Source organism: Triturus cristatus, chromosome 4_1 (genome assembly GCF_964204655.1).
Source record: "Triturus cristatus chromosome 4_1, aTriCri1.1, whole genome shotgun sequence".
Lineage (NCBI taxonomy): Eukaryota > Metazoa > Chordata > Amphibia > Caudata > Salamandridae > Triturus > Triturus cristatus.
The window spans coordinates 1118084700-1118108544 of record NC_140585.1 but is presented as its reverse complement, the minus strand read 5'-3'; the positions used below and the strand labels follow the sequence as shown (position 1 = coordinate 1118108544).

The following is a 23845-nucleotide window of genomic DNA, read 5'->3' as shown; positions in this document are numbered from 1 at the left end:
GAATGACTTACCACCTCTTTTGAGGAGGTGGTAAAATATTAATGTTTTGCAACCTGATTTTGGTCACAAAACATTAATACAATAGCTTAAGGGTTCAAGCCCAGACTTGCGTTGTGTTGGTCTTATGTCACTCAGGGTGACGCAAGGGCAACAAAATCCTTAGGTCAGACTTACCAAACCTTGAAAGACAACCTTGCATGGCCATGCATTGCTTGACAAATCTGGAGTAACGCTGCCTTGCGTTACTCTGCGAAAGGAAGGTGTTACATGGGTGAAGAGTGGGTCTTCCCATGCTTCCACCCATGTATTTTGGTGCATTCCCAGATTTACCAAGAGAGGAAAACTTTGGAATGCGTCAAAATGCTATGCCTTCCTGATAGAGGCTCAACGGCTGTTTCTTTCCTCTTTCTAAGTGTGCTGCAGAATGTAGAAAGAGGAAAACTGCTCTAGGTATTGGTATTGTGTGGGATGGTGCCCCTACTTGCACAAACACAACCCTGCCTGGAATGCAAGCACCTTGACGCAAGGGTGCCTGTGTAGGCGCTAGGCTGAAATAAGTGCACCTCCGCAGAGAGGGGGCAGGAATGTGCTCATCCCTGCCAACTCCATTTGATGCAGTGCAGGAAGTTGTCTTTCTGCTTTAATCCACGTCGTATAATGATAAATCTGGCCCTATATATCTGGAAGGGACACCCATAACACGCCCCTTTCAAATACGAATGTGCATTTATTTAGAAACCCAATTAGCGATTCTGCAAGATTTGGTAACCGAATCACTGTTTGGGTTTGGTGAATAAAAAAATGCCATTTTGCAGTTGGAAAGGTTCGGATTTTATGAATGGGAGCCTTACCTACTGTGAAATTGCCCAATACATGAGAACCATCATGTTTTCTGAAGCCTCACAACATTGAAATAATTTCAAAACTGGTTATCTTATTTCCATGTTTGTGTAAGCCCCATTGCATTTGGTATCACTGTCCTTCATCAGGGACTCACTTGTCCATTTGTATCAAATTCAGCACTGTAAACAAACGAAATATATACTGCAATAGACCCCATATACACGGAAACTAGAAAATAGCATTTATGCTTGTAAGTGCCAGGCCCAAAGTTTTGCTTAAAAGCACACTGCCAGTTGTGGGTGCTGAATAGAAGGCTGTTCTTGTATTGTCCCCTTTTTGGATGGTCATCCTCCCTCTTTTGCTGTTAGATGCTGCAGTAATTGATCTGAAAGTGTGCTAGGTCTTGCTAACCAGGCCCAGCACCAGTGTTTTTTCCTTCAAACTGTAAATGTGAATTGGTAGACCCAATTGGCAAGTACCTTTATAACCCCTGTGAGACCCTAATATATGGTACCAGTGGTACCCAGGGCAAGGATGTAAAAGGGGTACCAGGACTGCAGCACTTATTGTACCACCCTGAGTGACCTCAGTAAAAACAAAGTCTGTAGGTCTGCCATGTCAGCCCTGCACGAGCAGCCTGCCTCCTTGAGTTCAATCCTACACACACCATGTGTGACAGGGCCATGTCACTGCAGTTAATATATGCCAGTCACCCCTCAGGTAGGCCTCCTATAGCCCAGAAGGCAGGGTGCATTATATTATCTGTGTGGGAGTATAAATGCAAGCATATACTGCCCAGTGGAAGTGTTCTAACTGTAATTCTACTGCAAGTGACCAGCAATCCATAAAATACTGGCATTAGAACATTACCTATATGTCTAGCTCTATGATGGCCCAGCCAATTTCTTTCATCTTTGGTGGCAAACACAGTGCATTTTAGCCCCAACACACTGGTGGTGTCGAACTTAACCCAGCATATACCCAGGTGGCACTTTAGACAGTGCCCACCTAGTTTAACCCATGTTCCCATGCCTTGGCGGGCTTTTTCAAAGCTTTGCCACCAAAATAGAAGTCTGACCTCATAATGGGGAATGTGTGCCGCTCTCAGAGATCAGAAACAAAAGACCTGTGTGAGCCCTCACAGGATGGCCAGTGTATTACATCGGTTCATCGGTGTGGTGATGGGCCTCAAAGGCTTCACTGGTGCCAATGGACAAAGGAACTGTCCCCCACTTGAGGACAAAGCCTCCTCTGGTGCTGTTTTCCGTGGGTAGCCGGGAAATTAGCTATGCAGGAAGGCGTCCAACTTCACAAAGCTGACCACACCTCCAGGGGCTGGCAGCTGAGGTGCACGGGCGAGGATGGTTTTGGCCATCTTGAATTTAGTGGTGTTGTATCATTGTTGCTGTTGTTTAACAAATGGCATCAGTGCCATGAACTGGAAACTTCATCCAGAAGGGCAAAGATTGACAAATAACTGAACTAATGTTTGCTACAATTCACTGCATCGCTTTTGCGTGATTTAATTAGTTGAGGAATTCAAGACTCCTCATTTCTTAACATGGGGGTGAAATCTCTATTCTAACCCCCTACACTCCTCCTTGATGCCATATACGTATTCCCAAAGTGTCCATTTGTTCGAGCAACAAACACACGGGAATACGTCACTGTGCTGGGTGCTCCACACTGTGTCAACAAACAGCCATGTCCACCTTCCTCATCCTTCTACCAACTTGCCCTCTATGTGTGCAGATGAAGTCAATAAGGATATCAGCGCACACAAATCTCTTTGTGCCCAGCACCGCAGGCCACCGATTGCTCATTAAACAGCCAACCTCGCGTGAGAAGGAAGACAAGGGATGAATTAGAGCCTGTGATGCTGCAGTGCAGTGTCATAGACAGTCAGAGCTCCGCATTCACGCCTACGTCACCAAATTCATTACGTACTGTGATGAGTCTCAGAGTCCATCGTGGTAATAGATGAGAGGTGTTTTTGCCGAGGGTCCACGTTAGGGGAAGATGGCAAAAAAAAGAATACGAAAAGCAAAAACCGGGACAGACCAGACATAAAAGTAGGACTGTATCCTTTAGAATTACTTTTTTGTCTGGCCTGTCCTGGTTTTTATGTAGCCCTGTAAATGTGTGTATATGTATTCTGAATCACACATACATACACAGACATTTACAACGCTATATTTGTATCACATCAGCTACGGCAGGACCTTCACCCGAGTTCGCATGGCCCCCTCCTAACTTTGTCCCACCTCTGATAGAAGCATGCAGCCAGCATTCTCCTGGCTGCCTGAAAGAAACATATATTTATTTAATTCATTTCAGGATTTAGAGGCGCCTGTGGAAAGGAGAGCATAGTTTAACTTCTTCTTTTAAAACATCTCGACATGTATTGATAATTTAAAAACTGGGACATCCGGAACTTATGATCACTTTCATTTATGTGTCAGTTTTGGTTCAGTGGAGGAGCAAAGACACAGCATGTGGAAGGGTAGGCTGAAAAGTGTGGTGTTCTCAATAAATGAAGAGACAGGAACAAGGAATGAAGAAAAGGCAGGTAGGGCTTTAATCTCCTCATCCATCAACAACCAAAGTAAACTGATTTGAAATAGAATCTATCACAGAGATTCTCAAATAAACGTTCTCCAAAGAATGTACAATGTGATTCCATGTGGAAGTTCCATGCAAAATAAGCTGAAGGTGCAACCTAATACAATATCACACACCTCCCTCCTTAACATTAAAAACAACACAGAATAAAGAGAAAAATAAAAAAACAAAGAAAGCATAAAGAAAAGAATAAACATGTCATACATAATCTTTCATGTATGCAGGAAGTCTGCGCACCCTTTGACTCCTTTCTCTAACATTAATTGGTAATCTAGAAGAAACTGTGGGAGAAGGAATAGTACCTGTTGATTTGAAATAAGAGACATTATCATCTCCATGTGTCTCTGTTGAAGGAAAATTGGAATTGACCACCACCACACGACTCTTATTCTAAATTCTCCCATCTTCAGTTTTGACAGCATTCTTAAATATTTTAACCACGGATCTAATATTGGAATACTTAGACTAGGGTTGACATCCAACAGGATTTTTTATCTTTACAAGATCACCAACTTTTACCTCATTGGATTGAGCACATTTCTTTTCATCAAAGTATAATTTCCTATTAAGTTGCTTATCCAGTTCTCTTCTCCTCCAATCTCCTATATGATTGTTAATTAAACCTTTGTTTAACCTCATCCATCCTGAACACAATTTTGAGTTGGGAATCCTACCTTTAAAAAGTTCAAAGGGAGTCCTCACAGTAGTCAAGTGTGGTGACATGCGGTAAGCTGTAATCCTATCCTGAAGAACATTTTTCCAATTCAAACCATTGACTCTGGCTAACTGTATACTCTCTTTGAGGGTTTTATTAACCCTTTCTACAGCTCCATTAGTTTCTGGATGATAGATTGCACTCCTCTTTTGAACAATATCACAGTTATTTAGAAAACATTTAAACTCATTTGAACAGAACTGAGGACCATTGTCAGAGATAATACTATTAGGAAAGCTCTCCCTCTTAAATATTTCTTCAAAAAATTTGATGACACAATCTGTAGAAATATCTCTGACAGCACCCACCTTAATCCACCTGGAATCCAAATCCAAAACAACAATTAGATAAGGAGTGTCGCTCACTCCGTGTAGCGGACCAACAATGTCAATAGAAACCTCATCCCAGGGGTGATTGGGCAATTTCCTGCAAACCATGGGCATTTGCTTAGTCTTCAAGATCTTATCACTGGCACAACATTCCACACACTCCCGAACCAACCTTTCAATTTCTCAGTCCATGCCTGGCCACCAAAATTGCAACCTCAGTAACTCTTTGGTCTTAACTATTCCAAGGTGACCAGTGTGAGCAAGTTTAAGTAACTTGTTCCTAATACCTATCGAAGGAACTAATTTCATGCCTCGAGCGAGTACACCATCTACAACTGAAAGTCCTTCACTAACCAAACCCCAAGGCTTCTCAAGACATTTGTTATTCATCAACATATCCATGACTTTCTTAATTTCTTGATCCTTCTCAATTTCATCCTTCCAAACAGCTTCACTAACAGCACCATCAGTGATTTCACAAACATTGATCACGTCATCATCAAAATTCTCTTCATCCGTGTTAAGGTCATTAACATTAACCAACTGAGAAAGACAATCAGCAGATTTGTTGATAGCACCAGGAATATATTCAACATCAAATTCAAATTCCTGAAGAGAGATAACCCATTTCTTAATTTTCGATTAAATTGAATCAAGACCTTTTTTAGAAAATACTTCTTTAAGGGGTTTATGATCAGATAACACTTTTACCTTTGTGCCCCAAATCAGATTTCTAAACTTTCTTAATGCCCAAAACATGGCCAAAGACTATTTTTCAATAACTGAATAGTTGAGTTCCGAACCTCTTAGACATCTGAAGGCACAGGCAGTTAAACGTTCCACACCATCATTTATTTTAAGTAAAACCGCACCTAACCCTTTTGCACTTGCATCTGTCAAAATGTAGGTTGTGTCACCCGGCACAAACCCTTGTAAATATGGAGCTTTTCTCAACTCCTCCTTAATGGAAGAAAATTCTTTCATACAATCATCAGACCATTGAAAAACAACACTTTTACCAGTGAGTCTCCTTAGATTTTGAATCTTGTCAGCATAACCTGGAATGAAGTTACTATAAAATTCAACCATACCTAAGAAAGACAGAAGCTCCTCTTTATTGACTGGTTCACAAATATTAACAATAGAATCAACCAGTTCTTTCTTAGGGAAAACACCTTGTGCAGTGATGCGATGACCAAGATAATTCACCTCTTCTACACCAAACTTGCATTTCTCCTTCTTAAAAGATAAACCAGCCTCTCTAAGACGTTCTAACACAGCACACACATGAATGTGATGTTCTTTCTTTAAGCTGCCAAAGATCAATAAATCGTCAAGACTGGTGAAATTTTTAGCGTCTACCAAAGTGCCAACCATCTTGTCAATATTTGGCAAAGGAAATCTGTCTACAATAACTTCCTTGTTCAAGAAGCGTAAATCTATGCAGAGACGTAATTCCCCACTGGCCTTCTGGGCCACGACTAGGGGAGCCAACCATTCTGTCGCTTCAACCGGCTCAATGACACCCATGTCTACTAATCTCTCAATTTCTTTTTGAACACCTGCTTGTTCATTCAAAGGGATTCTCCTAACTCTTGCAACTACAGGGACAGCACCTTCTCTCAACCTAATCTTATGTTTATAACCTTTGAGACAGCCAAGATTGTCTCTAAACACATCAGCAAATTGTTCGGCAAACATAGAGGCCGAATCATCCACCTCTTGAACCTAGACTTGTGGAACTGCATTAGGATTAAGACGAACGGCAAGCAGGCGTAGATGGGGCCACCCTAAAAGAGCATCCCCACGCTTGGACACATACACTTTCCCAGCAATCATCCATCCACACAATTCAATTGCAGCCAAAAAATAACCTGACATCCTAATGGGTATTCCCCCATAACCAAAAGGAGAAACATCACTTTTAACTAGCTTGACTTTAGTACAGAAGTACTGCCTAAAGATGTCTTTGCTTATCATGGTCAAATGAGAACAAGAATCAAACTTAAACTCAAGTTGTACACCATCAATTTCAACCATATGAGTGGGATGTTCGGCTCTTTGTTCATTAACCTGAAAACTACTTTCACCTGTGGTTGATTTTTTGTTACTGATTGATCTCCTCTCTTAACTTTGCTTTTACAACATCTTGCAAAATGACCTCTCCTACCACAGGTTTTACACACAACTCTTAAAGCAGGACAGAACGAAGCATTTGCAAGATGTCCTAATCTCCCACATCTAAAACAAGTTGGTTTCCCATAAAATGTACAAGTACCCACAGTAGCAGTCATAGAAATATTTTTGTCTTTATCCATTACATTTTTGTTTTGTACTTGACATACAACCTCTTCAACATTCGAACTGGTTGTGATGGGTTTACTTTTTTCAACACTTAGTTCTACTTGTTTTGCAATTGTTATGACCTCCTCTAAAGGAGGTTCATCCTTTAACCACAGTTCTTTTCTTATATTATTGTGAGCACTTCAATACAAATTGATCTATAATTCTCTCTTCTGCGGCAGCACCAAACTTACAAGAGGATGCCAGTTTTCTTAGAGCTGAAACAAACTCTTCAACTGATTCATCCTTCTTTTGTCCCCGAAGACCAAAATTATACCTTCCCATTATTGTGCTCATCTGCGGTAGATAATGATGATCTAACTGCATTATATATATCTCATACTTATTGAGATTTCTTTGATCAGCTGCACTGAGCTCAGGTATATGTTCGAGTACTTCCTGCCCATCTCCCCCAAGACAATGTAACAATAAAGAATGTCACTGGAACGCAACGTAGATCTGGCCTACACTAGGTCACGATTTTTCAAATTTCAGTGGAATGCAAATGCGTGTCACCACTCGCCCCTCCCTCTATCCTCCTCACCAAGTTATTTTCGTACGAGGTCTTGAAGCGCCGAAACCCAGACTCTTAAATCAGCCGCTGGAGAAGAAAGACCTTCTCTTCCCCCCAAAAAAACGAACTGCCACTGGAGGAGGATTTTCTTACTTTAACGAGGGGATGACATATGACACTGGATGTTGAGACAGGAGCACGGAATGAAGAAAAGGCAGGTAGGGTTTTAATCACCTCATCCATCAACAGCCAAAGTAAACTGACTTGAAATAGAATCTATCACAGAGATTCTCAAATAAACGTTTTCCAAAGAATGTACAATGTGATTCCATGTGGAAGTTCCATGTGAAATAAGCTGAAGGTGCAACCTAATACAATATCACAGAAGGCTTGACATGTAGCGCTGGCACATTCTGGGCTTTAACCACTCCCTATGATTGGTAACAGCATATTACACCAGAACACTAATTTATTCCACTAGACGGTTCAAACATTTTCTCCATGTCACAAGGCTTTCCTCAGTTCCAATCACTTAATTCACATTCCTACACCATATAATCGATTTGAGGTAAAATAATAATCTCTTAAATGTTTTATTTTCATAGGATGAACTTTTAAAGGACTGTAGTGCCCTATTACACTCAAAACATGAGCAGTTTGAATTATGTGTCTATTCCAGAGATGATCACAAAGAGCATTATTTCGACTTGATGAGTATATAAGGCTGGACCATCACAGGATATTGAAGAAAAGTTTCAGGGATAGTTTCCTCCTCATTTCATGTCAGCAGGGAACCGTGTTGCCAGAGGTCTTGTTTCGCAATAATTGTTATCCGGGCATTAGTCAACTTGATTTAATGGAGCCAAACCGAAGGTACAAGGCAATGGAGGCATTGGGTTGGCAAATAAAAGACCAGGTTTGAAACCATTATGTCCTGCTTCTGCCACCTTTGAGCTAAGTATTAACACTCTCTGGGCTTGAGCATAAGCAGCCGCTTGCTGTGTAGATTAGGTAAGTCCAGAAACTTCTGAGAGGTCAGTGTACATCCCGTCCATGGCCTGGCGGTGAACTGTTCCGATGTCTTCATATTGTAATGCTTATATCAAGGCCTGGAGCAGACCTCCCGGGGATAGCCAGCGATAGAGAATTTACATAGAAGGCAAAATATCATGCGCTGCAGACTTTGCCACATTGAAAACACTTGAATGCCAGCAACTACTGTGCTGTAGAAGACAACAAAGTGCTGAACAAACAAATCAACCTCCTCCTGTCGCTCTAGTGCACAGGTCTTCAAACTGTGGGGCGCGTCCCCCTGGGGGGGCGTAGGCCTCTGCAAGCACATGTAAATGAAGAGGCCTGGAAGTACAGCGATGTTTATTTGCTGTATTTCCAGGCTGTCTTCATTTACTCTGAAGCCCTCAGAGTGCCGTGGGGCCAGAGGTCAGTGGGTGTGCTGCAGGGGGCTCGCTGGGCAGTGTCTGAAGTCTTAAGACTCCAGCATGCCTGAGTTTTCACAGGTCTTCAAAGACCAATGTCACATTTACATAGCTTTGGAAACTGGTTACCGAGGTTTAGTTTTTTTTCTGTTTCCAGTACCCCCTGGACCCCCACTCTGCCTATTTTTTCATTGTATTTTACATTTACTGATGTAGTGTTAGAATGCTTTTCATGAAAAGGAATATAAAAAAGGGTGGCCAGTAGAAAAAATGCCAGCCATGTATGTTTAAGAGCCTGCAAAGACCTTGCTTTGACACTAAATAGGGTCTTAAATAAAAACGTATGTATTCGTTTGTAATGCGACTTTCTGTCTGTTCCTTTTATTTTCATTCATGAATCATTCAGGCAGCCCTAGAACACATTTAAAAGTGCTTTATATTTGCTTTTCGAAGTATGCACAGATAAGTGCTGAAAATAGGGCTTTAGGTACTGTTTATTTTTGTACCGTCTGGGACATCAAAATAATGAGCTGGCAACCTTAATCATAAGACTGGAAGTTTGTTGCAGGATCAGCACATTATTTATTTCCTTCACCCTCGATTCCCTGATTAATTCCATAATAGCAATAGTTTAATTTATATCAGAAACCCTACGCCCCGTCAATAACATGCTGATTAACTTCAAGTGTCTAGGAATTCACCCTGCATTCAGACAACTCACTCCTCATTCTCACCCTTCACTTTCAAGCTCACCCTGCGCTCACAGCGCATAGTTATGGTTTTTCCGCATTTGCCACATAATCCATCGTCTGCTGCATAATTTGCAGATTATAAAATGCAGCAACACGTTACCTCACAGTGGAAGGCCCTTTCTAAAGGATGACTGCTCACCTTTCTGTTGCTTGTTGCTATATGTGGGTGTTAATGTGGTACTTATGAGGGGCAATAAAGGCCAGGACAATGTGAACAAGTGTAAAAATAGCAAAATAGCACAGTAATGCTATCACAAAAAATGCAGCATAATTTGCCTTTGCTTGCTGCATAATTTGGCCTTCTCCTGCCGCATAATTCCAATGGCCCTGTTTATAGTGCTGTGAGGTCCCAGCCTGTGGCAGAAAGCACTGTGAATATGTAAGTCATTATTCACATACTTTAAGCTAGTCTCCTGCAAAATGATGCAGTGATTGAGATAAAACAAGTTCTTACAAAATATAATTTTTAGTAATAAGTAATCAAACTGTATCCAATGCAGACATTTTTGTAAGTGTCTCCACTATTCCAGCTGATAACTCCCTTACATTACATCTTAAAAAGAATAGATCTTTGCCACCATAAAGCTTTAAGCAGATCCACTGGAATTATTCAGCAGAAGAGGACAACATTATGCGGCACGTTTGAATAAATTATGCAGCAAGAAAAGGTAAATTATGCGGCACAATGCGCCACATTTTGTGGTTAGCATTACTTCATTTTTTGTCATTTTAACTCACGGTAACACTGTCAGGGGAAATATTTCACCTCATTAGTACCAGTTTAACACCCAAATACAGCAGTAAGCAACTACAAGATTACCAGGCAATCTTTGCAAAGGGCCTTCCACTGCTCCGGAACTCTGACACGCTTTAAGTAACTTTTGTTCCGTTTGAGCTAGAATCAAGTATTTTTTGTTGAAATCTGCAGATTATGTAGCAAATGCAGTAAACTGATAATTATGTGGAAAAGGCTGCTGCTGCAGAAACTCATAATTCCAGTGGCCCTGGCTTTAAGTGACTCAATCAATTAATGGCTGGTAAGAAGGCTGGTTTCTTTTTTAACTTTCTGCACTACCACCACACACTTCGATTTCAGGCAGAGGCATCTCAAAGTCAGTATTAACCATTCAGGGGCAGTTATTTGTGAAAGCTGAGTCCATGGGGTGGCAGGTAGAAAGCCAGCAGGGTTGCATTCAGATCCAGAGCCCTATTCCTCTCGATCCCTGGGGCCTCACAGTAATGGTCTAGGAGACAGAGGAAAGGAGTGAGATTCATAGATATTGTCAAAGAGAAGGCCCAGAATTGGGAGCACTGTATGCAGACTCATTTTTATGTTTACAAATGGCCTGAGACCACTTCTTCAGAGAGATACCCCAAAGAAGGGGACAATATAAGTGTTTTAGTTTTTTTTAAAGGGACATTCATTAGTGAAGCTGGTACTGCTGCCAAGTGTGTAAGTGGGCACTGCTGGTTATCATAAAGGAGCAGATACAGCAGGACTGGGGCCCAGGGATTCGGGGGGCACACTGCATCACAATTTTGACTGTCTACCTTTAAAAAAGGGGCATCAGAGCTTATTGTCCTTTCAAGCATTAGGACAGAGGTGATGATCCGTCTTGGTGGGGAAGAGATAAAAGATGCAGAGGAGACAGCCTGATTCTCAGGACTGCAGTTATTATTAGTGCAGCAGGTATAGTTGCATTGGGGTCAAAGAGTGTGATTGGCTCACAATACCCCAATTATGGGGAGCAGTTTGTTTTGATATCCGTTTTTGTTTGATTCATTTGCTGTTTTATAAATTTCATATTTGGTGCGGTTCATAAGCTATAGAAAAAGTATTCCTGAAATTATCTCATAAACCCCGCTCCCTGCACGCAGCCATGTACCTTCCGCTCCCCCAATCCTTGCCATAAAGTTTTGGAGGGGGGTCCGACCTCAAACCATTTTGCTTAGCTCAGAGTAAAAAAGTTTGAAGACCTCTGCTCTAGTGTGAGCATCGCTACTTCTGGGTCTCTTTGGGCCAGGTTTACAATCCTTTTGCACTGGGTTGCATGACAAATGTGACACAAATCTGTGCCACTTTTTTTAATTGGATTTACTTTCCAGCATAAAACTTATTTTGCTGGTTGTGTTGCAGGCGACCTGCCCGTACTTCTAAATAGACAATGCAAAACAAATGGGTTTAAAGGATTATTTAAAACCATTTGTTTTTACAAGGTGCATTTAGAAATGCTGGGTAGCCAGTCCGGCACTGTTTTGGCAAAAAAATCAATCTACTAATAATAGTAGACTGGGTTTTGCTCCAAAAATTAACATCCGTTTAAAGCAGGTGTTAAAAAAGTAGAAATGCTTTAATTTCTCCTAACTTTTCCCACTTTGCATGCGTGCTGCACTGTACAGCACACAGCCGAAGTGAGAACAGTTTTAAAGTTAGTCTAAGCATAGTATTTTGTACTGGAAGGGCACCCTTCCAGTTCAAAACCTATGGTAGACTCACGCAGACACCTTCACACTATGATGTCAAGGTGTATCCGGTGTGCTAGGCAGCCTGACTGATGACAATGCTAGGGAGATAGCAGGATGGTACAACACTTCTGTAGCAATGGTGCTTTTTCTGCCATCTTCCTGTTATGCAAAGCAGCACAGAAACTTAAAAGATATCAAAATGTCGATTCTCCCACTCTGGACCAGGATTGTAAATGCCTCACTAATTCAGGGTGAAATACCGGACCGCCTAAAAGCTGGTAAGGTCACCCCTATCTTCAAAAAAACAATGGCTTGACAATTTTTGCCCCATTTCCAACATCCAGACACTGGCTAAAGTTCCTGAAAAATGTGTTCATGTCCAACTTTCCAATCATATCGACCAATTCAACCTCTTTGACTGGCACCAATCAGTTTTCCACTCGGGCCACAGCCCTGAATTGGCTTTGACACATATAGTGGACGATGCTCTAAAAATTTTGGACTGAAACAAATCATGCCTACTAATCCTCTTGGACCTCTCCTCAGCCTTTGACTCGGGCTATCAACATTCACTATCATCTTTACGCTGATGGCATTCAACTATACTTGAAAATTTCATCCCCTGAAGACATCCAATCTCTCAATCCCATTCTTCAAAACTCCCAAAATTGGCTCTCATGCAACCACCTCAAACCTAGCACTCAAAAAACAGAATTTCCCCTAATCCCCCCACCCAACCAGATACACTCATCGAGTGAATGGATGAAGCATTTAACAGCTTTCAATTGCTCGCTACAAATCATTGAGTTAGCCAAATCACTAGGAATTATCCTGGCCAAAAATATTAATATGCGGGAGCATATTAATGCCACCACCAACGGAGTAAACCTACAACTGAGTATACTACGAAAACTAAAACCTTTCCTCCCTGAAGCAGACTTCAAGCTGGCCGCGCAAGCACTCGTAATCCCTAGATTGGAATATGGAAGCGCTACTCTCACTGGCCTGCCTAGAGCCACAACAGCCCCCTTAAAGGCTTCTCTCAACTCAGCGGCAAGACTTATCACGGGTTCCGAAAGGTACATTCACATCACCCCTGACCTGAAATCCCTTAACTGGCTCCCTTATGAAGCAAGAATTCAACTACAAATTGCATGCGTGACACACAAAGCTCTACATTTCAACACTTTAACCTATCTTGCCAACAAGCTTGAGCTATCTGTAGGCACTAGATCCAACATAAGCGCCTCTATCCTCCTGTTAAAGCCACAACGTTTCAACAAGAAAAAAACCTACAACAGATCTTTCTCGGACATTGCGCCCAGAATTTTGAACTCTCTCCCCTCTGATATAAGACTGTCTCTCTCCAGTACCTCCTTCAAGAAAAAAGTCAAACTCCTGTTAATGAACAAATTCCTTGTTTAGATCCTCAGCTATTTGTTTCTGTTACACTGTATGTACCTTTACTTTGCTTAATAATTTGTATGTCATTGGCTCTTCATCTTGTAAAGTGCTCTGATACCTGCATGGGTCTTGTTGACTCTTTATAAAACTTTTCAAATAAAATAAACTTAACACCTTTAACATGGATTCAAAGAACAGGATGGCACTATGGGCTACTCGGAGTATTTGCCCTTTGTTTGGACAATTAAAGACTCTTGAAAGAACTTCGAATTTTCCAGTTCTCAACTCAAACCCACCTTTGGCCTTAGTGAGTCCTGTAGCCATCCCAGAATGGTCTCTTGCTTCCCGGACTGAATCCAATTTCAATACCTTGGAGTACTGTTTAGTAATTTGTGGTTCCTGTCCCAACAGGAGGTCTTTGAACCGGAGTCATCTTAGCTCAGATCTCAGGAACAAATCTTCAAATTGGTAATACAATGGATGTCCATAACTAATAGCTATAGAGATTATTTTTGTTTTACAAAATATTTATTGGTGTACGTTCAATCAGGAGGATTCAATGTTAAGAGTGCAGAGTGCTCACATGGGAGCTAGTTTATATTCGAGGCCACACCATGGCGATGAAGAGGGAGCCATGTTCATCCTGAAACTTTAAGGATACACCAATAGAAATATACAAGTCGGTTTGTCTCTCACTTGCGGCTTTTAGTGACATTTTACTGAAAGACTGTGGCTACAAGGAGCAAGCCAAACTTTCAGCCAGGAAACCAGCAGTCAGAAAGGAAGGAGTGATTTGTATCCCCTATGATGTTTTAAATTGCGACAATGAGCCTCAAAATAGTTTACACAGAGAGAACTGCACCAACGTTTATTTCAAGTAATTTTACCTATCGAGTAATGAGACAAGAAAAGCAGAAGATTTGCTTTTCTCAACACAGCTTTTTTTCCTCAAACATCTATTTAATTTTGGCAGGAGCTTATCTTCAGGGGGTGCTTGGGGTGTGACACCTCCAAATAAATGCATTCTAGGCTTTGTAGATAGAATCTGGGGGCCCTGAGAGTTGGGTCTGCTATGTCTGTGTTGGTTTTTCTCACCATCCTGATTTCACCAAGAGGTTTTAATCTGTTCATTACTTTTATTAGGAACTTATATATAGTGACTGGTTTACCACAAAAGTATTCAATATGCACCCACTGCAGTACTCCTTGAATGGGTTCATATTTGCTAGTTTTTAGATTTTACAAACATTCACAAACAAAAACATAGACTTGGATAGCTTTGCTAGTGTCAGGTAACCAGGCACACCACTGGCAATCAAACACCGAAAAGGTGATGGGAGGAACACTTGCAAACAGTCTAACCACTGGTGATGACTTGGGGTAGCTTTCCAACCCATTGTTTTCCACCCACTCTGCCACCCTAGAAAGAGGTCTATCTAATGCAAATCAATTCTGACCCTGCTTCTCATGGGAACAGTTCATCCCAAACATTAATCATCTCACCCTGCGGCCCACTGCTTTTTTTGGTTGGAAATTTGAGATTCAACATCCCCCCACCCCACCCTTCCCCAATTGTCACTGACTAAGCTACGACCCTGAATGTTGGGGAGTAAGCAACTTCTCCATTATTTGCACACATTTTTTGAAGTTATATTAACATGTTAGCGGGTGATTTTTTCATCTTAGCTAGTGCTACAAATGTTAAAACCACGCACATATTTCAATTACTGATTTTTGTGTTTTGCATGTTGTTGGTCTCCATACAAAACTTTGCCGAGGGTCACTTAAATACCTACTTAGTCAGGCGGTATTATCTCATCCCTGTTCGTGTTGTCAGTGGTTTGTCAGACACATAGTGGTTGTTCACATACTTACAGTTTACATGTGGATATTAGATTGAATTACCAAATGAATGGGATAGATTGGAAGGGGTGGTGCTTAAAAGACCTTTATCACTCCCCCAAGGTACTATGGTTAAGGCCATAAAGAGAGAGTGGAATCTGGTCTCTTGGAATATGGCGGCCTCTAGTCGGGCACTAAGATATTTCAACACATTTTTGGAGGATGATGAGGTGGTTAAAGTCTCCAAATTGTGTTGGGAAGAGATCCAAAGCAGTGAGAGGATGTGGGCAAAGGCCGTAAGAACCAGAATAATTGCAATAAGGAACCTTCATATAAATAGTGGTACAGTTACATCTTGGCTCCCATTTCCAGGCAAACGAGCACTGAGGGAATCAGTTTTTACGACGTCTGAATCCATGTACCTGCTGTATCTAGAGAAGAGATCATCCATTAGCTTCTCGTTTGCTACATTGGGCAAAGATACTGTTTTTCCCTATCTATCACGTTTACCAGACCCAGGATTGAGGAATGACATTTTAAGGGCTAGGGTGGGATGCAATCCAATCTACTCATTCCCCCACACAGGATCAGGGTACAGAATAATAGTGGTTTCTGCCCCTGCCCTTTGAATGTTAGGTGTACCCTTATTCTTATTCTTATGGACTGCGCCTTTTATTTTGCAAATCGAATCAAGTTTTTAAGACCCCTGTTTTTTAAATATGATGCTCTCCATAGGAATAAAGATGTGGAGTACGAAACGAAATGCGTTATCTCGATGTGGCAGTTGGAATTGCTCGGTTTTTACGATCTGTAAAACAACATTTTAATTATGAAACATAGTGAGTTGGGGGGGGGGGGGGTAGTTTAGCCTGGAGGCGGATCCTTTTAAATATTTTAAATGTTTTAACTGTTAAGTGTGTTTTTTTTCCAGAATGTTTTATGGACAAATGTCTAAATAAACTTGTTTCTGAACATGTTGAATCTTGAATGGATTCAAATTTGCTAGTTTTTAGATTTGACAAGCATTCGCAAACAAAAACATAGACTTGGATAGCTTTGCTGGTGTTAGGTTACCAGGCACACTACTGCCAATCAAACACCGAAAAGGTGATGGGATGAACACTAGCAAACAGTCTAACCACTGGTGATGACTTGGGGTAGCTTTCCAACCCATTGTTTTCCACCCACTCTGCCACCCTAGAAAGAGGTCCATCTAATGCAAATCAATTGCGATTCCCCTATTACCATGACCAGAGAATCTGGATTTCATCAAAGACACGGAGGCTGACATTATGCATTAATCTTTTAATGCAACTTCAAGTACAGCCACTTAAAAGTTACATCATATAGGAAAACTCTAGAATAAACAAGTGTAACTAGGCAACAGCAGCACAGAGGTCTGCCTCTTTTAAATGCGGCTTCAAGACAGATGAGTTGTGTTCTTCCTATCTTCTGTCACTGTACTGCTGTTTTGTCCTGCTAGTACCTAGGTATATCCTCTTCAGATTGTCTTTTGAAACTATTATACTGTTACTTGTTGTTACACCTGGTTCAATGACCTTGGTCACCATTTAATTCCTTTTACCCTCTTCACCTACTCAGGCCCTCCACCCCTCACCTTTCCCTCTGTGGTCTGTCTCTGCTACTTTCGACCGCTAGTGACCTTTTGAATTCCCTTTGTAATTTAATCATATTTAATCATATTGCCTTACAAGGTAAATACTGCATTTTCATGGTATCACCTTAAAATATAGATGCTCTTCGTTAGCCTTCCCTCCTCAGGTTGCGGACCATAAACCTCTTGTGTTCTGATTTTGAAAACAAGCACCCCAGCCATGAAGGCTGGCATTCGATTCCAGTACGTAATCCGGGGAAGTCCCAAAAATGGCTTTCCTGTTCCATGCGTCTACATTCTCTAGCCACCAAGTCATTTCCGCCTTGGCTTCCGTGTCTAGGTGAATTTTGTCTCCGTACCAAAGTCCGGAACGGAGGGCCCTGCCCTTGAGTCTTTGAAGGGCTTGGTAATGTAGAGGACCTGGAAAGATAGCCTGGATAGATGAAGATAGGAGGCCCAGAAGTCTGGCTAGTTCCCTTAAGGTTAGGAGATCTAATTTCAGAATGTGATGTATCACTTTCCGAATCTTGGATATCTTCTTTGCGGGAAGTAAAAGCATAGACTTAACGGTATCTACCGTGAAGCCTAGGAACTCTAGAGACCTCGATGGAGTCAAGATGGATTTCTCCCTGTTTATAATAAAACCTGTACTCTCTATTAATTTCACAGTAGTGTTCAGGACTTTCAGAATTTGAGAATGGTCTTGAGACATGATGAGAATGTCGTCTAAATAGATTATGAGGCGGACACCCCTTTCTTGTAGGACCGTGGTAATGGCCTACAATACTTTGGTGAAGCACCAGGGGGCGAAGATAGGCCGAAGGGAAGAGCTTGAAACTGATATAGGTGGTTTTTCCATGCAAATTGAAGGAGGGATTGCGACTCCTCTGCCATTGGATTGGTGAAATAGGCGTCTTTTAAATCTAATTTCACCAGCCAGTCTTTCTCTAAGAGCATGTCCCTGAGGAGATGGATACCTTCCATCTTGATATGATTGTAGGTGAAATACAGTTCAACTCTTTTAGATTTATTACCGGTCTCCACCCCTTGTCCTTTTTGTTCCACTAGGAAAATATTGCTCACGAAATTCTTGCGTTCCCACGGAACTTCTACGATTGCACCCTTCGTTAACATTGAATTTATCTCCTCTGCGACGATAGATTGTTGCTCTAGTGTCAGGTTTAACAATTGGGGAGTTAAAACTTGAAGGGGTTTTCCCGTGAAATCTATTCTGAAGCCCTGAACGGTCTCTAAAACCCAAGGATTGTGTGTGATTTGTTTCCAAACATGTAGGAAATGTTTTAGGTGACCCCCTACTCTCTGTGTTAAAGAGGAAGGATGAGGAGGAAGGGTACTTACTTGAGGTGTTGGAGAAGTTGACGCCTCTGGCCCTGAAGCCTCTTGAGCGAAGGAATGACCTCGTTGTGGGAAGAATGAAGAGTTGGGTTGGAACGGGCGACCAAAACCTCTTGGTCTTAAGAAGGGTCTTTGGAAGAGGCGGCCGGAAGAACAACCCCTTCTGCAGGCCCTTGCGAAAACACAAGGGTTGAAAACTCTGCGCATGTTGGCCTGCACCTTATCAAGAGCCGTAAAGGTTGCCACATACTTCCCCAAACCTTTAATCATATCCTCCCCAAAGAGGAGGCCGTTAGGGTTAGATGAGGACCTTCTCTGCCATGTCGCAGAGCTTGGGGTCAATTTTGGACAGGACTACGTTCCTCCTCTCAGTATTGAAAGAGGCGTTGGCATTACCAAGGAGGATAAGTGTCCTTTAGCTCCATCCCCGTTGGAGATCAATGTTAGGTTGCGAGCCTTTGATATAGCTCTCCTCAATTAGATCTATCATACGGCACAATTGGCCAAGCATGTCGAGCATGCGGTCCTGACAAGTTTTGAGGGAGCATTCCATATGCTTCCTGGGGTCTCTACCCAATTTGAATAGGAACTTTATGTGTTCAGGGTCCAGGTTAGGTGAAAGGCAGTATTTGTCTTGGATGACGGGTCGTGGGCCTTCTGCCTTAAGGATGTTCCTTGCCTCTCTTTCCAGTGGGTGTTTGACCCATCTTTTAATGAACTTGGCCACATGATTTTGGGGCCACCACTGGGAGCTCCTAGGGTGGTGTATGTTCTCAGGGGAGAACATTTCCCCACCAAGGGGATCAAATGTAATCTCCTTAGAGGAGGAGGAGAGTTCCTCCTCTGAGAGATCAAGGTCGATATCGTCATCGATCTGGTCTAGGTCCAATATATATTCATCTAGTGAGTCATTAAAGGTGTCGTTAGATAAGAGTGGATCCGTATTGGCACTTTGACACTGTGAGCCGCTTAGGGCATCCAAATGGGATGTGCTGTTATGGACACGTGGTGTTTTTAGGGCGCGTAGGCCTCCCGTATTATTTGAGGAGCTTAGTCCTCCTTTAGGTCTTGAGGCGCGTAGACCTCGCAATATATTCGAGGTGCTTGGACCTCCCATAGTGCTCTCATTTTCTAGGTTGTTGCATTTTGTCATTTTTTTACCCCCAATTTTGATCGGGTCGTCAGAGTGAGCTCCGAGGAGTGCAGGGTGGGGTGTCACTTACCTGCAACAATCTTATTTAAGGTCTCCCTCATGCAGGAGTGTAACTCCTTATGTATCATTTGTTTAATAAGCTCCTCGTTGGTATTAGGAGTGGGTACCTGAGTCTGAGAGTCATCGGACTCAGCATCAGACATGATAGAGGTTAAAATGATTCACTAAGAAGTTAGAATTATAGGTGAAAATTTAGCCCAGTTTGGGGATTTAGTCCTGAATTAGTATTATTTTATATATATATTTTATATAAGAATGGGTTCAGGTAACTAGAATAGGTATTCGTTTGAGACAGGAATCTGTTATTTGGAACAGAAAGCTAGATTTGTGCGCCCGGAGAGGGGAAAAGTTAATAGGCTGCCAACCGCCGGTAATCAGCTGTTGAAGGCAGCGTTGCTATGTAACTGGAGTTGGAGAGAGGACGTGCCTAACGTGATGCGGGTCGTTGCTAAGGGTGTGTCCTCTAATGCAGAGGCCCCTTTCGACAACTTTGTGCTTGAATCCTTTTTTTTTGTTTTTTTTATGCTATAGTTTAGGGCTTGAAGGAAAGTGTAAAGTGCGCTAATGGGGAACCGAAGGCACTACGGTGGTGCGGCACTGCCCGCAGTCCGTACATTGGAGCTGCGGGGAGCGGCCACGCCGCACCGGAGACGCGAAGTAAGCCTGAGGCGATCTTATCCTGTGGCGGCAGGGGCAAGAGAGAGAGGCGTCTTTGAAGTGGTAATGGGACGAGCCGCAACCTGAGGAGGGATGGGTAATGAAGAGCATCTACATTTTAAGGTGATACCATGAAACGGCAGTATTTACATTGTAAGGCAATATGATGAAATATGATTAAATGATAAAAGGAATTCAAAAGGTCACTTGCGGTCGAAAGTAGCAGAGACAGACCACAGAGGGAAAGGTGAGGGACGGAGGGCCTGAGTAGGCGAAGAGGGTAAAAGGAATTAAATGGTGACCAAGGTCATTGAACCAGGTGTAACAACAAGTAAGGGTATAATAGTTTCAAAAGACAATCTGAAGAGGATATTACTAGGTCCTAGCAGGAAAAAACTGCAGTACAGTGACAGAGGATAGGAAGAACACAACTTATCTGTCTTGTAGCCGCATTTAAAAGAGGCAGATCTCTGTGCTGCTGTTGCCTAGTTACACTTGTTTATTCTAGAGTTTTCCTTTATGATGTAACTTTTAAGTGGCTGTACTTGAAGTTTCATTAAAAGATTAATGCATAATGGCAGCCTCCGGTCGTGTAATGAAATTCTGACCCTGCTTCTCATGGGAACAGTTCATCCCAAACATTAATCATCTCACCTTGCGGCCCACTGCTTTTTTGGTTGGAAAATTTGAGATTCAACACCCCCTCACCCCACCCTTCCCCGATTGTCACTGACTAAGCTACGACCCTGAATGTTGGGGAGTAAGCAGCTTCTTTATTATTTGCACACATTTTTTGAAGAAATAGTAACAGGTTAGCGGGTGATTTTTGCCCTCTTGCTTGTGCTACACATTTTAAAACCAAGCACATATTTCAATTACTGATTTTTGTATTTTGCATGTTGTTGGTCTCCAGACAAAACTTTGCCAGGGGTCACTTGAATACCTACTTAGGCAGGCGGTATTATCTCATCCCTGTTAGTGTTATCAGTGATTTGTCAGACACATAGTGGTTCTTTGCATACTTACAGTTTAACATGTGGGTATTAGATTGAATTACCACATTTGGCCATGTACTAAGGCGTACTTGCATTTAAACAATGTAAAAGTCATTGAAGAGCTTTGTTGCGTGTAGTTACACCTTTAAACATAGAACTGTTCATTTCCTCGCACAGACTGCAGTGACTTATGTGACACGGCGAGAAAACGCGTATTCCTCATCGGCGTGGTATGTGCCATTCATCATTGCCCTGGGCTGCTGCCTTCTGCTTGGACTTCTGGCATACCTCACTTACCTGTTGGCAAGATGCATCCGCTGCCCACCAAAGCCCAAGGCAGACAAAGAGCCGTTGTAAGTATTTATGTTATCTATATTCCCCAAATCGTGGTCATACTCTTTCCATACATATTTAGTAGCCCTGTGCTTTTCGCTTCCGTGACAGTTGGTCATGGAGCAGGCTCATAAAATGGCTGACATGTTGTGCTCGCTGCCACAAACATATTGTAATCTTGGATCACTGGTGAGGTTTGCTGTTTCATCTTGGCTATTCTGTAAAACATATAAGGTATGACCAAGGCCACTGGAAATATGTGGCAGGTGGGGACCAAATTATATAGCAGGGTTTCCTAAATTATACAGCAAAAAAGGGTAAATTATGTGGCATAATGTGGCACATTTTGTGATAGTAAAACCTCATTAAGTTGTAATCTTTCCCTCTGTTAACACCATCTGGGCAAATATTTCACCTCATTAGTACTAACTTGACACCCAAATATAGCAATAATCATCAGAAAGATGATTAGTCAACCTTTGCGAAGAGCCTTCCACTGCTCATCAGCACGTGTTGCCATATTTCTATGACTTTTGATTAATTTGAGCTACTTTATATTTTCTTTTTGTTAATCTACAGATTATGCAGCAGGTGATGGATTATGTGGAAATTGAGACAAATCCATAATTATGCAGCAACACCAGAGATAGAAATGAGTTGAAGAGTGCCTACAAGGGATTTTGTTTCTGAACTTGATTCAACAGTTATACCTTGAAAGATTATTTTTTGTTCAACCCTGATTAGTGGTGAACTAGTGATTAATCAAAAATTGAAAGGGTAGTGATTATTGTGCGATCAATTTTCTCAGAACCATGGACTTGGTAACACGGGGCGGACTTTTCTTCAAAATCATATATTTAATGTATACACAAATATAGACAAAGAAAATACAATAGAAATCAACCAAACAAAGTGCTAGAGTTATCACAAATTAACCTACAAAGCAACTAAGTGTACATCTATTCCATAAATCAACTAAGGAAAACAATCCGAAAAAACAGAAAACGATTCCTTAAGGTCAACAAATGTGTAAGGAAGTAGACGTTGCTGTTGACGTTTCAGTCTGTTTTGGCAATAAGACCATCAAACCATCTTCAGGACGTAGGGTTGATAGTGAAACCGAAAAGTATCCTTATCAAATTTCTTTTAAAGGAAATGGACCCAATAACTTCAGGTGACTTAAGCACGTGCACAGTCCGGTTTGAGTTTATAAGCTGTGACCTATTCGTATGAACGTAGTTGGTTGAATCATGCAAACAGCAGAGAACCGTCACGGTGACTGAATCAGACATGGTTAAGGTTCCTAAGCCGAGTCTTTTGTTATCGTACACTGTGTGCTCTCCAGTCGATACGGAGCTGTAAGCCGCGGGGACTTTAACAAAGATGATTAAGAGTCCTCGGCAGTTTTCTACGTTAGCATTAAGTGTACAATCTCCCGTCAGTGTGGAGTCGAATGTGACAGTGGCAAAATTACATGATTCCAAAGTCCCTGTGTCTGACCTAGGAAGGAAGCAATAAGCTCAATCTTGAGATTAGTTAAAATTCAAGTGTCAGGATTTCAAGTGTACCCAAAGCCGGAAATCTGTGTTATGTTATTGGTTGATTGTTTTAAGACGTTCTGATCAGTGGGTAACAAAAACCCCCGCAGTAAGGGGGACCCCCTAGCAACAGGGGCCTCTCTGGCACTGTTCATGGGCAGCGTACCCCGGGCCTTAGATCTCCTGACTGGGTCTGGAGTGTGGGGGTCCATGTACTTTGCAGAGGGACCCCCTCCAGTTTTGTTACACCACTAGCTCTGATACAAAAAAGGCATTCTGGCATTAGCAATAAGATTCTTTTTAAGCTTGTTAACCTTAACCTACAAAAACGATGTGTAGGTTTTATATTTATTTTATGATTGTTGATGCTCTTTAATGCACGGCTGAGTAAAGGCCTTAGACGAGCTTAATACCATCAGAGTAGTAAAACCAGGATAAATGTACATCTTCATGTACTTTACCTCAGATGTTAACAATACTTTTTGTGAAAGGAGTGTAACATTAAGAGAGAGCAACAAAAGAAATATTATAAGAAGGGTGGCAGTGGACCCGGAATGAGTGCCGCACCTATGACGTTATCTCCCACGGTGTTTGTTTATAGTTCCCAGAGTGTCCCTTCTCCTGTGTGCACTCCCTGTAAGCACCCTCTGCCAAGAGAGGCCACCCTCTATTAAAGGAATTAATGAATGTAAACAACAAAGGAACACCACATATACAACAAATAAAAATTATTGATCATTTCAAAGTCGGTAAAGTGATTTATCTTCTCCTTTATTGTCTTTTTCTAATGGTTGCTCCACATGTATACACCAAAAAAGCCAGCCGACCCATTTAGTCCATATAAAAATGGACTTCTTCAGGACACAACAGAA

General features: G+C 41.8%; 1 protein-coding gene across 1 annotated transcript in view; it reads left to right on the top strand.

Annotated features, from left to right (window-relative positions):
• Positions 1-23845, top strand: part of CDHR3 (cadherin related family member 3) — a 280029-nt gene that overhangs the window by 240288 nt on the left and 15896 nt on the right. Inside the window, exon 15 of the mRNA XM_085654140.1 lies at positions 21280-21455. Within this exon, the coding sequence (XP_085510266.1) occupies positions 21280-21455 (176 nt within the window). The remainder of the gene's footprint in view (positions 1-21279; positions 21456-23845) is intronic.